Source organism: Aedes aegypti, chromosome 1 (genome assembly GCF_002204515.2).
Source record: "Aedes aegypti strain LVP_AGWG chromosome 1, AaegL5.0 Primary Assembly, whole genome shotgun sequence".
NCBI lineage: Eukaryota > Metazoa > Arthropoda > Insecta > Diptera > Culicidae > Aedes > Aedes aegypti.
The window spans coordinates 208,473,925-208,488,984 of NC_035107.1; the positions used below are offsets into that span (position 1 = coordinate 208,473,925).

General features: G+C 33.8%; 1 protein-coding gene across 2 annotated transcripts in view; it reads right to left on the reverse strand.

Moving 5' to 3' along the window:
• LOC5580293 (kinesin-like protein Klp98A) overlaps window positions 1–15,060 on the reverse strand; it is a 114,686-nt gene that overhangs the window by 16,059 nt on the left and 83,567 nt on the right. For both annotated transcript variants that reach the window (XM_021857387.1, XM_021857385.1), the window contains exon 2: window positions 13,476–13,729. In XM_021857387.1, the coding sequence (XP_021713079.1) occupies window positions 13,476–13,729 (254 nt within the window). The remainder of the gene's footprint in view (window positions 1–13,475; window positions 13,730–15,060) is intronic.

Consider the following 15,060-nt stretch of genomic DNA (forward strand, 5'->3'; position numbering starts at 1 on the left):
TGAAAAGGGGGCTGTACTTCTGTGCCCAGATAGCCGTAGCGGTAAACGCGCAGCAAGACCAGCAAGACCAAGCTGAGGGTCGTGGGTTCGAATCCCACCGGTCGAGGATCTTTTCGGGTTGGAAATGTTCTCGACTTCCCAGGGCATAAAGTATCATCGTACCTGCCACACGATATACGCATGCAAAAATGGTCTTTGGCATAGTGCTCATAAGAACACTAAGCTGAGAAGCAGGCTCTGTCCCAGTTGGGACGTAACGCCAGAAAGAAGAAGAACTTCTGTACCCCTGGAGGTAGGCAAATTTCAAGTGACAGATAATTTTGCTGAATCGGCTATAATGTGTCCACTATATCAAGGAATTTAAAAAAAAATGCATCAGCGTATACCTTTTGAGAAACGATTGAATTGGATAACCTTGTGTCCTGCATATTTTTGACCCTTGAAATAACAATTTTGGGTCCCCAGGATGCCTCAAATTTACGACAAAGTGGTCTGTTTGTATCTGCATGTAAACTTTAAGTGTTCAAAATTTTGCGTAAGTTTTAGTGTGAATTGCTGAACTCATTTTTGAAATCGTACAACATCACAAGAATAGTTTTTTGTCCATAAAACCGTTTATTGTTGAATAACGTGCTTATTTCAATAGAAATTGCATACATTTAGGCGTATTGTGCAGATTAACAAAGTTTAATTTTACAATAAAATGATGATATACACGAGTTGCAAGAATTTTGTGATAATTTTCAGATTCAGGAGACCCAAATTTAGTAGACAGGGAATTTTTACATTCTAAAATATGCTTTATCATCTTCTTCTTCTTTCTGGCGTTACGTCCCCATTGGAACAGAGCCTGCTTCTCAGCTTAGTGTTCTCATGAGCACTTCCACAGTTATTAACTGAGAGCTTACTATGCCAATGACCATTTTTGCATGCGTATATCGTGTGGCAGATACGAAGATACTCTATGCCCTGGGAAGTCGAGAAAATTTCCAACCCGAAAAGATCCTCGACCGGTGGGATTCGAACCCACGACCGTCAGCTTGGTCTTGCTGAATAGCTGCGCGTTTACCGCTACGGCTATCTGGGCCCCATGTAGTGATCAATTTCGCCCCAATATGTCATTTTCAATTTTTGATATTAAAACTAATTTTATAAAATGTTAAATTTTATTCCATATAAAATCGATTACGTATACTGATAGAGATCAATGAAGTACAGATTTTACCGAAATAAATTTGACAATTTTTGAATTTCAAAGTAAAATACGTCAAAAATTTGTGAAATAGTGATCAATTTGCCCCCGAATTACGGTACATTAAAGTTCGAATTTTATCTCAAATTATTGCTATATCGTCCCCTTAATGCTACAACTAGATAACTCGAAATTTGAAATTTATGATTTCAATATGTCAATATTCAATATTCTTAATAAGATGATTCAAATACACAAGTGAGCGGTTCCACGCCGTTTCGCAAACCCGATTATTTTTGTATTTTTTGAATCGCCTGAAAATTTGCATACAGATTCTTTATGACCAAAAATGCCATTATGCACCTTCAGACCGCCATTTTGAACCTCGCCTTATTTTTGAGAAGGGCGTATCGGAAAATGCATGGCAAATCTTTAAAAAACTGTAACTTGAAAACGGTTTGTCCGATCGATTTGAGATCTTCTACAAAGTTGTAGGTATTGCTTAGGACTATATGGAGAAAAATATGCACGGTAAAAAAAAGTTACAGATTATTTTTTATTTCAAAAACAAAATTTTAAAATCGATTTTCTCCAGAAACGCAGTTTTGATTTTTTTATTTTTGGATATGTTTTAGGGGACAACTTATGTGACTTATTGCACAATGTTTCAAAATGGAAGAATTATGGACAAAAAAGTTATTATTTTTTTCAAAAATTACAGATTTTGAAAAAAAATCGAAATACAGGAAAACAATATTTTTTTATGTGATTATTTGAAAGTACAGAAAAATTGCAATCGAAAAGTACTTCAGTAATTTTTTTCTAGGTTGCATCAATTTCGAGATATACTCATATTTATATAAAATTTTCAAATAAAAAAAGAAAAACAGGCTCTTTTCAAGCATATTTCGTGTTTCTCCATTCCAGAAAAAAATTATTTTGATTGAGCGAATCGTAGCTTAATCGTTTATCGTTTGATCAAAACATTTATGCTTAAGTATTGAAAAAAGAGTGCACGGTAAAAAATATAAACGATATTTTCAAACGAAAATTTGAAGCTAATAGTTCTTAAAAACCGCAACATTGATGTTTTTAATTTTTGGATATGTTTTGCAGCATATTGTTTGTAATGTCTTGCACAATGCCTCAAAACAGAAAATTTTTGGATAAAAAATATTTTTTTTTTTAAATAAAATAAAACGAATTTATGTAAAACGATATTTTTGGTGCGTTTATTTGAGTACAGAAAAATAACTATATATTTTTAAATATGAAAAATTTCTATCGAAAAATACTCAAGTAAAATTTAGCTGAGATGCATCACTTCCGAGATATACACGGTAAATCTAAACGTGGCAATAAAAATGTGATTCTGTCACAACGGTGTACCTTTGGTCCCCAGGAAAAATCCATGTAAATCTCAATGTTTCAAAATGGAAGAATTATGGACAAAAAAGTTATGATTTTTTAAAAAATTACAGATTTTGAAAAAAAATCGAAATAGAGGAAAACAATAATTTTTTATGTGATTAGGCTGATACAAATATTAATTTTCTTTTATGTCCCCCCCCCCCTTTTCAAAAATCCGAAAATTTTGAAGGTGAGAAAAAAAGATTCATCATTTATTGGACATCAGTTAGGTTTTTTTAATTTTTAAAGTAAAAAACAAGTAAAATAATGATCCAGAGGACGTTTGAAAAAAGTTTAACAATTATCGTTAAAAATAAAAATTCGAAAAAATAACTTTTTTTCATTTTAATTTTTTTGTTCCTTATTTATTATTATCCCCCCCCCCCTCGAACCTTCCAAGTGGTCTCGGACATAAAAGAAATTTAATATTTGTATCAGCCTTATTTGAAAGTACAGAAAAATTGCAATCGAAAAGTACTTCAGTAAATTTTTTCTAGGTTGCATCAATTTCGAGATATACTCATATATATATAAATTTTTCAAATAAAAAAAGAAAAACAGGCTCTTTTCCAGCATATTTCGTGTTTCTCCATTCCAGAAAAAAAAAATATTTTGATTGAGCGAATTGTAGCTTAATCGTTTATCGTTTGATCAAAACATTTATGCTTAAGTATTGAAAAAAGAGTGCACGGTAAAAAATATAAACGATATTTTCAAATGAAAATTTGAAGCTAGTAGTTCTTAAAAACTGCAACATTGATGTTTTTAATTTTTGGATATATTTTGCGGTTGTTGTAGGTATTGTTTAGGACTATTTGGAAAAAATATATGCACGGTAAAAAATAATGACAGATTTTTTCAATAAAAAAATTAAAATCGATTTTCTATGAAAATACACCTGTGATTTTTATTATTTTTGGACATGTTTTAGAGGACAACTTATGTGATTTATTGCACAATGTTTCATAATGGAAGAATTATGGACAAAAAAGTTATAATATTATAAAATATTACAAATTTTGAAAAAAAATCGAAATAAAGGAAAACAATATTTTTTATGTGTATATTTGATAGTACAGAAAATGCATTGGAAGTGTACTTAAGTAAGTTTTGTTGTAATTTCAGAAGATTTGCGCCACGATTTTGTATCTGTCAACTTATTCATATCTAAAATGATAGATTTTTTGCGATTGGATCACAAATTAACTGTCAACAAGTATATTTTATGTCTGACGGAGCTGCATCACAGTATAAAAATAGAAGAAACTTTTCAACTCTTTGGCAATTTTAAATCAAATATGATATGGCATTTTTTTGCAACATCACATGGAAAAGGGCCATGCGATGCCATAGGAGGGACACTAAAACGTATGGCTACCAGAGCCAGTCTTGCCAAAGAACGTGAACATCCGATAAAAATGCTAAGGAATTATATGATTGGGCTCAAAATCGGAAAGAAGAGCAGCTTACACAAATCTTCTTTTGTTATTCAACTACTGAGGAATATGATATCATTGCACAAGAACTTAACCAACTATTTTCAAGTGCAAAAACAGTTCAAGGCACTCAGAAATATCACTCGTTTATCCCTATCTCTGAAACACAAATTGAAGTTAGACAATTTTCGAGCTGTGACGATAACAAGAAAGTAATAAAAGAAGAACAAAAAAAAAAACAAAAAAACAAATTCCTTCTGGTTGTACGATCTTGCCGCGATGAGAGGGCTTTACCTATTAGCCGGGCTTAGCCCTGGGGGCCAAAGGTACACCGTTGTGACAGAATCACATTTTTAATGCCACGTTTAGATTTACCGTGTATATCTCGGAAGTGATGCATCTCAGCTAAATTTTACTTGAGTATTTTTCGATAGAAATTTTTCATATTTAAAAATATATAGTTATTTTTCTGTACTCAAACAAACGCACCAAAAATATCGTTTTACATAAATTCGTTTTTTTTTATTTTTTTTAATAATTTATTTTTTATCCAAAAATTTAATGTTTTGAGGCATTGTGCAAGACATTACAAACAATATGCTGCAAAACATATCCAAAAATTAAAAACATCAATGTTGCGGTTTTTAAGAACTATTAGCTTCAAATTTTCGTTTGAAAATATCGTTTATATTTTTTACCGTGCACTCTTTTTTCAATACTTAAGCATAAATGTTTTAATCAAACGATAAACGATTAAGCTACGATTCGCTCAATCAAAATATTTTTTTTCTGGAATGGAAAAACACGAAATATGCTTGAAAAGAGCCTGTTTTTCTTTTTTTATTTGAAAATTTTATATAAATATGAGTATATCTCGAAATTGATGCAACCTAGAAAAAAAATACTTAAGTACTTTTCGATTGCAATTTTTCTGTACTTTCAAATAATCACATAAAAAATTATTGTTTTCCTGTATTTCGATTTTTTTTTCAAAATCTGTAATTTTTGAAAAAAATAATAACTTTTTTGTCCATAATTCTTCCATTTTGAAACATTGTGCAATAAGTCACATAAGTTGTCCCCTAAAACATATCCAAAAATAAAAAAATCAAAACTGCGTTTCTGGAGAAAATCGATTTTAAAATTTTGTTTTTGAAATAAAAAATAATCTGTAACTTTTTTTTACCGTGCATATTTTTCTCCATATAGTCCTAAGCAAAACCTACAACTTTGTAGAAGATCTCAAATCGATCGGACAAACCGTTTTCAAGTTACAGATTTTTAAAGATTTGCCATGCATTTTCCGATACGCCCTTCTCAAAAATAAGGCGAGGTTCAAAATGGCGGTCTGAAGGTGCAAAATGGCATTTTTGGTCATAAAGAATCTGTATGCAAATTTTCAGGCGATTCAAAAAATACAAAAATTAAATTTAAAAAAAAATTCGTCATGTTCGGTGGAATTGCTCAAGTATCTGTTCACTATGCTCATCAAACCCGACAAACCCGTACCCGATAGTTCTGTATCCTTTCAAACCCTACCCGAATCCCAAAAATTACAAACCATCTCTACCATCTCTATTATCTAGTTGTAGCATTAAAGGGACGATATATGCTCATGGAACTTTTAAAAGATTACTTTAAATGTTGATTTTCAAGCAACTGGTTTAAAACTAGGACTTCTTTTCCGCTTTAGCATGTTAACTTGACCGCAGCAGATAGATGTTGAAATTGGTGTTTTGATTAGTTTTTCTCTTTTCTCTGTAAACGAAATTTTAAGTGTAATCAAAAAAATCTATTCTATCCCAAACACTGAACTTATTCAACTAAGTTGCGTATATGTAGTTGCTTCAAATTATTATTTATTGGTAATGAAATTTAAAATCAATGTTTTGTGATTTTTTTTAGTTAAAAGTAGTTTTGAGAGCAATTCAACATTTATCGTTGTACTCATATATAGACACTGTTTCTGTATAATCTAATTTATGTAGAGAAACTACTTGTCATCGTTTTAAAACTCGATTTGTAGGCAAATAGTTATAATAAAATAAGTATTTTCGTAGTTTGAAATAAAAGAAATTTAAAATACATCCACAAATTACTATTTATGTCCAAACATATTTACCAGACTTCTACAAAATAATTCATGCCACAAACAGGTAGTATGACATAGGGGGAGGGTGGTTGAAAATGCTAAAGCTTAACATTACGTAACTTATTGACGGTTTGGCATAAGGTCGTTTGGCATAATGATTTACTAAGAATTAATATCGGCATTTTCAGGCTTTTACCAAGATCAACACCACCGAGCCCATAGCAAAAAAAAAAATGGTAGGTTCTCAACAAGCGTGGTGTTCGTTCAGAGATGTTCCAAGCTATGAATGTCAAAAATTGTTGTGACATTAGAGAGCATTACTAAATAAAACTCGTGACGGGTCTGGTGGAAGATCTTTTCGGAATAATAATTATCTCTACATCTCAGAACATAGAGTATCTTTGAGCTTGTTGCGATATACATATTGAAAATAGCAAATTGGCAAAGAAAGTTCGCAGTTATTATTAAAGGGAACGCTCACAGAATTTTTCGATATTAGATCAAGGTATTTCCCAGTTCGGATATAACGAGCACATTTTTTTTCCTCTGGAATGCTTAAGGAGATTCAATATAAATTTCAATTTTGGAAGTGTACATAAAAAGCACCGTCTATTATCGGAAGAAGGGAAAAATGTGCATTAAGATAATACTTTTTACAGCATACTTCGAAAGGAGATCATGCGTTTGCAAAAAAAAAAAAATATGACGAATATTGGCAGGTTCTAAACTTATAACAACACGTCCTGTAAGAATTGATAAAACAGCAAAATATAAAAATGATTAACATTTAGCTTTACTAACTAATGAAATTTAGAACAGTATAAATATGAAGAACAGCCTATTATTTAAAGAAATTTATGATTAAACCAATAGTAGATTGAACGCCAAAAATTATTGCGGCATAATAAAACGAAAAGACATCACTAATTGCGTTCAGAATCATCGAAGTGATTGTGCTACTTTGTCGTTTATCCGAATGTCGGTTCCCCGAATGCCAGTTCCTCAAATGACTCGATGCCTCTTTTCGCTGATAACTTGAGCAGATCAATGTTATCGAATGCCACACTTTTGTCAGTTGAAAACAATAACATATTTAAAAAATATAGCTCGAAAGAACAGCCTATGTATAAAAGAAGGTGAAATTTATTAAAATTTTAAATCAACAGTTTTTATACCTATAATTATGGTTACATAATATTTAGAAAATAAGAACGTTTGAAAGAAGGGTAAATTTGTGCTAAATATATCAACATTTTTAGTGCAAAAAATATTTCAATAGCGAAACTCATAAGAAGAATTAATTTTTGAAAAAAGGATAATTTCTAGATAAATAATAAAATACTATTGGCAATAACTTCCCTAATATGCTTTAGTTTATTCAGGAGCATATGTCATCATAAAAATTAACGTAAACGTAAACGAAACGTAAAAACGAATGTCATCTTAAGTAATTCTTGGTTTCAGAATCTTTATGCCAAACGACCATTATGCCAAACGACTTCTAGGATGTCTTCTAGACTTTAATTGAATAATTACCGTTGTCTAGGACATCATAACCATCTTATTTGATCTGTGGTACACCGAGGTAAATTGAAATGGGTGAGGCAAGATTTAATTCAAAGTTTTGTATATGATGCCAATAAATTTTGGCAGATTTTTCTTCCCTTAAAGTTCCATTTGTCCATTAAATTGTTTATGTAGCTATTTTTCTCATATTTATCGCTGTTATGAGCTTATTTGTTAAGCATATTCGATTCAATAAGTTGTTTTTATAATTACATTTATTTATTATGCCCGATAGATTTCGGCAGTATAAAAATTTTGGACATGTTCCAAAATCTAAAGGACACTGCACAGTGGGACGGATTGGGGTTTTAGGAGGAAAGATGGAACTCACGCCTTCAATTGCGATTTTACGTGAAAATGATGTTCTACAAAGTTGTTCCTATTAAAAAAAACATTTTTTTTGGTCGGAACGAAAATTAGAAAAAAAAAGATAATTATCAAAACTTTTTATTTAAGGAATATCAGTATGGTTTGTTTTACAAAGTTAAAGATAGGAAAATTTTAAGTTGATTCAACAATAAAAAAGTTTTTTTCTAGCTCAAAAATAGACCCATCAAAAAATGGTTTTTGTGTTTCATTTTTATTATTTCAAGTTTCTCAGCAAAGCTGTCTTCCCATCACTTTTAGAGCTAATTGAAACGCAAATATAAAATATATAGCTAATGGAAACAAATAGATACAAGAGTGTTTTCGTAATAAAAATTTCATTTACTTCCTAGGACATAAATAATCATCGATACTAATACATACGATATACGAATGCAAAATGACGAAAATGACAAAGAAAGCTCTCAGTTAATAAATGTGGAAGTGCTCTTAACATCAATAACTTGAGATGTATAATCTGTGCCAGTAGGGACGCAATACAAAAAAGATAATTGATACAATTTTTTCTGATGAAAAGTTAGACTATTTAAAAACAAAAATTACATTTTTAATATGTTTGTATAGTTGAAAAAAAACAAAAAGAATTGTTTTGACATGAAGATAGTGTTTGTCCACTTAAAAATGTGAATTAAAAACGTTTTATTCTTCGGTGGATCTGGTTACTAATGATATAACTCGTTCACATGTTAAAAACCGATAATAACAGATTTTTAAAAGCATCTCGCAAATTTACTACACGGTTCAATTTTCAGGCATGACTATCTCTAAACTATAGTCTTAAATAATCAAAACATCTATACATGATCAAATAATGAAACTAGTTATTCTCCTTAATCTAAGCAGGAAAGTCAGCGTCATAATCAGAAATCGTACTCTAACAATATACCGTTTCAGATACGATACATCTCCTACGGTGGGCAAATCACTTGTAAACGAATTTACGGTAATTAGGCATTCGTTACTTCCAATCAGAATGTTTCCCAAAGAGCCTGGCAAATCCTTATTTTTATTGCTGAACTCTTTTGACTCTATTCAGCAGTACCTATATAAAAATATGAAGCAAAATGATTTTTTATTTAGATTCAAAGCCGAAAGATAATTATTATGGAAAAAAAATCTTTTTATTGACACCAACTACATCTACATGTGAAAGAACGTTAGTTTTTAATGAAAAAGTAATAAGCATTCACCGACAAAATTGTACAGGCCTCAAAATATGCGTTTCAATCGGCTCTAAAGATGAAGGGGAGACAACTTTGCTGATAAATCTACAAAAAATAATAATAAAACACAAAAACCTATTTTTGAAGGGCCACCCCTACATCAATAGCAAAAAATGCTCTGAAACGGTCAAATTTTGAGCTAGGAAAAAAATCTATTTTTTATCAAATCAGCTCAAAGTTTTCCGATCTTCAATTTGTAGAACAAACTATTTCAATAATCCTTAAATAAAAAAGTTTTGATGGTTATCTTTTTTTTACAAAGAGCCACCCTAATTTTCGTTCCGACCAAAAAAATTGTTTTTATAATAGGAACAACTTTGTTGTACATCAATATTACCAAAAATCGCAATTGAAGGCGTGAGTTCCATCTTTTCTCCCAAAACCCCAATCCGTCCCACTGTGCACTGTAATTATTCCGATTTGGATAAGAGCACAAATCGTCATATCAACCGCTGGAAAATAAGAGACATAATTCTAGAATTACGTTGTTTTTACTTTCAAATGGTGTTTGTCAAGTCTTTGAAGGCAATTAGCTCCTGTATTAACAAATGCTACAAAAATGTCAAATAAAACATTAAAAGTTAGAGTAGTTACTAAATAATTAGAAAATATTCTGAAAACCATCAAAATTCCTAGTTATTTCTTCTGGAATCGTAAACAAAAATTAATGAAGAACCTCTAAATTCCCATTAAATAAAGTAATAACACTGTTTCAGTCGAGGATCTTTTAGTAAAAAAGGAAATTTTCTCGATTTCCCAGGACATAAAGTAATTTCCCATCTGCAACACAATATACACAAGCAAAAATGGTGAATTAATAAAGAAAGCGTTCAGTTAATAAACAGTGCTCATAATAACCAGTGCTCATAAGAACACTAAGCTGAGAATCAGGCTACGTTAGTACGTGACGCCAGAAAAAAGAAGAAATCAGCTTTTCAGTCCTAGATCGATGATGATGATGCTACCCTCAAATTGAACCAGAAACACCTTGATCAACAGATTGAACTCACCTAATGATCCCATCTTTACAACAACGGATACGGCACAATTTAATGTACCATTAAATCAACCATTACAGATCGTCAAACCTACTGTTGAAGTGGTGAGTCACATGTAGTCATACCACTTTTCAAACAAGAAAAAAAACGTTCCAAAACGATCCATCATTCCCGCAAATAGGCGTAGTAGGCATATACGATGTAATCCGCTCAGTTACAGCGAACTTCTATCAACCGCTACCGTCGTCGTCGCTATGGCTACCGGCACAACAGCAACGGAGACGAATAAAAAGAAGAAGAAGGTGCCAATTAGCCATCCAAACATCACCATCTGATCGAAGACATTGTTGTTAACAGGGCTAATAACGACGAAACGTTTAAAAATTTAAGAATTTTAGCTTCACGCCTGAAGCAAGAAACAAAATACGGACAAGAAAATACTCCCAAAATGTAAAAGGATTCCTCGAAGAATCCGTTCTGAGTTACTTTTCTATGATTTTCTTTGAGTATTTCTCGTCACATTAAGTTAAATATTATTATATACATTTTGCATGATCTCCACAACATTCAGTAGAATGTAATTCAAGTATTTGCCTAAAGTTTCCATCAGAAAATTTCTTCAGAATTTCTCCGATTTATTTTTAGCTTGTACAGTGACCCCACGCAGTTGAATCATCCACAATTTATGAATCAGCTGATTTCAAAAGACAAAATTATTGTCAAACTTGTCACAAAACATCACAGAATTACTTTTACACTTAGTTTCTTATCAGTAAAAATAATTCTGTGATGTTTTGTGACAAGTTTGATAATAATTTTGTCTTTTGGAGTCTGCTGATTCATAAATTGTGGGTGATTCAACTGCGTGGGGTCACTGTATAAAATGATGGATAATTTAGAATACCTGATGGGAATTAGTTGTCCATGAACTTTCTGGATTTTTGCGGTAAAATATGATCAAAAGTGAAGATGTCTTGAAATTTTTCAAAGCATGGTTTGAAATTAAATGGCACTTCAATAACATATTTTTCTGTTCCCTTTTCTTTTATTGCTATTGATTTATTGAGATATTGAAAATGTTTCATTACTTTAAGTAACGCACTCAGTAGTCTGCAGTATGTCGTTTTTCAGTTCATACAAATTCAAGGTATTCCATTAAAAATACACAGACTTTTGTATTAAAATAGTGCCTTTAAAACGTAGTCTTCTACCAACCCTGTTGCTAGCAAATCCCGAGCACTTGGAGTGAATAAACTCGTTCAATGATTGGATACCTTCGATCACAGTCAATCAGCTGATCCAAAGAACCGCAGAGGCCAAGGACTCATGAATAAGCGATGTGATATCTGTCGAGCATGGCCTCGCCAAGCGAAGAGCTCCAATATTACAATTTCCCGGTTCATTTTACGCTTCGCTTTTCAATGGATTGCAGCAACAACGGCGAAGCTTGAAACAGTTTCTAAGCGCACTCTACAATTTACTGGCACGTGCAATGCCTGCTTAGATTGCCCAAAAACACAGCATCGAAGTCGAATGCTCGCAGCAGGCGACCTCAATTTTCCAGGTCATTCTCTCTTATAAGCCAAACGTATGTTTCTTCAATTGCGGATCTTAAGGCTAAGTAGCCCGTCATTCGTTTTGGCAACAATGATGATTTTTCAGCTTGCATTTCAAAGTGATAAAACTCATTCTTGATAGTTTATATTGACTTGAAAAAGTATCACTGTACGCGCTAACATGCATAGAGTGTGCTGATGCTTTTTAAGCTGTGTCAGTGCAAAACCAATTGATTTTCTTTGATTCGAAATCGTGAGATGAATTAACAACAATCATCAACGACGCGTACAAATTTCAATGACGGCCTACTTCGCCTTAATTCAATGAAAATTATTATTTACATGGCACAACTCAAACTGTTTTTACGACCGTGCCTATTATGACCACTTTTTACGATTGAAATTCAGATTAACAATCGTTTTGACAAATAATTTATAACTTCACAGGGAAGTCATGAGGTGCTGCAAAGTTGTGGAGAAAGACCTCCTTTATCTATCAGATTGAAACATATTTCTGAAAATATATGGCATCACTGTTCCACTAGATTAAAACAATCTTTATTAATATTGTTCTTAAGACAAAGTTTCGATTTTCTGGTAATTAATGGATACAGACATTTTATATATTTGTTACAATTGGCTTGAATGCACTCAATGTTATTTTTGAAGGATAAATTGTGATCTAGCATAAGCCCTAGATACTTAACTTAATCTGACCAATTTATTGGAACCCCTCTTATCGTGAAAACATCTCTACCTCAAAGTTTCAAATAAAGACCTTTTGGTTTATGTGGGAATTTTATTAGTTGAGTTTTGGAAGCATTAGAAGAATTCTTCCATTTTTGCAAGTATGAAGAAAAAATATACAAACTTTTTTTTGCAATCGACTACAGATGACACGCAGGCTTCGTCCTTTGGCGGAGAGGCCTGTCATCCACAAACTAGGATTTTTGACATCTCTGGGGTAACTCAGGTAAGTCAGATGTAAAAACATTGTATAATATTGGTCCCAAAATGCTGCCTTGAGGAACACCAGCTCTCAGACTTGGAGTTCTGATAATTAATCTGAAGTGTACAATTTGACTGATAACTTTGGATTATTCTTAAAATGTATGTTGTTCAACTGAAGGTTTTTAATTTCACAATCAAGTCTTCATGTCAACCATTGTCTAATGCGTTTGCTATATCTAGAACTGAGAGAGAGGAGACAGCTCACTGGCTTGTTTTCTTGGCTTCTTTGATTTCTTCTTCTCATATTTGGGTTGTGCACAATGGTTCGGAGATCACAAACTGGGTCAAAACCATTTTCACATTACATTTGTTATCAAACAGATCATAAAATTTAAAAATTTTAATATCAATTTGAGTTCAATCGACAATATTTAAATAATCAACGATTTTATATGCGAGATCACAGGAAAACAACCTGAATTTTCAATCATATCCAGTTTCAAATGAGCGGTTTTCCAGTGACAGTTGATGACAGGTTCCCTTGACTTTTGGGAGCTCGCAATCTAAGTCAACTGTCTCCTCTTTCTCAGATCTAGAAGAGCAAGACCAGTAGAATAGCCTTCAAATTAGTTGGAACGAATCGAATTTGTAAAAAGTTACGTACCTTGAAACGCACAGTCCACAATCTCCGTGCCCAGATCCTCGAAGACGCTCTCCTGCGGCGTGTAGTGCGAATCGCCCTCATCCACCGACCAGTACGAGTGGTCGAACGTGAAATCGTTGAACGGTTCCGGACCGCCGCCACGGGCCGCCAGCAGTTCGCCGCGGACCGCTCCCGGACCGGTGAGTTTCGGCTTGAGCAGCCGCGTCCGCTTGCCGTCCATCTGGACGATGAGCTTGGAGCCGAGTTCATTTTCCCTGAAATGAAGCAGATGGAAGATGGAAAATTATTTCAGGTGAATTAAGCTGATAAATTACATTTTCTCCTTAAAAGTGGTTTCTAAATTGTTTTAAGGATTAACTAGAATAACTAGAAACCAAGTAGGTGCACTTCACACGTTTTAAGGTGAAGATGCATTGAAGCCAAACCTCAAATTTTCAAAAGCACAAATCTAGAGAACTCCGTTCAAGCTGAGAACTTAATCGTTTGGTCACCACCAGCGTGTGACCAATCGATTATGTTTTCAGCTCAAACCATTGACTGGTTCTCTAGATTTGTGCTCTTGAAAATTTAAGGTTTGGTTTCGATGCATCTTCACCTTAAGGTTAACACGATTTGAGAATTCGAATTACAAGTCTTTCTCGTCAGACAACTTTGCTTTAACTATGAAGTTAATGCAATTACCCATGAATTGTAGCAAATGCTACGACGACAAAATTTCATAAGCTCTTTTAATGCAATTGTGTCCCTTCACCCTCAGCGTACTCCACTTGTTGCGCTTGTTGTACCGCACTCGAACAGTTACCATTTACATCAAAACTCCAAACCGAAATATGTAAGTGCATCGTGACTCCCCATCGTTACCACGGTGGGACACTGTGAATCGAAGTAGGCACAAGTTGGGTGCCAGACTCGTTCTGTTTCAATGACAGCATGAATGATGGAAAAGTGGGCATTAGGGTGGCCCCTAATGGTCAAACTACAAACATCATTTTTAAACCCATATATCTGGGATTACATGTCTAATTGGATCGGTACACCTGGAGATCACCTCAGCAGACAGAATCGCAAATCGACCACGTTTTGATCGATGGACGGCACTTCTCCGACATAACCGACGTCAGAACCTATCGTGGCGCCAACATTGACTCCGACCACTACCTGGTGATGGTGAAACTGCGCCCAAAACTATCCGTCATCAACAATGTACGGTACCGACGCCCGCCCCGGTACAATCTCGAGCGGCTAAAACAACCGGATGTCGCCAATGCGTACGCGCAGCATCTTGAGGCAGCGTTGCCGGATGAGGGCGAGCTCGATAGGGCCCCTCTTGAGGACTGCTGGAGGACAGTCAAAGCAGCCATTAACGACGCTGCCGAAAGCGTTGTCGGATATGTGGAACGGAGCTCAAGAAACGATTGGTTCGACGAGGAGTGCCAGGAGGTTTTAGAGGAGAAGAATGCAGCGCGGGCTGCAATGCTGCAGCATGGTACGCGGCAAAACGTGGAACGATACAGACTGAAGCGGAAACAGCAAACCCGCCTATTCCGGGACAAAAAGCGCCGCCTGGAAGAGGTGGAATGCCAAG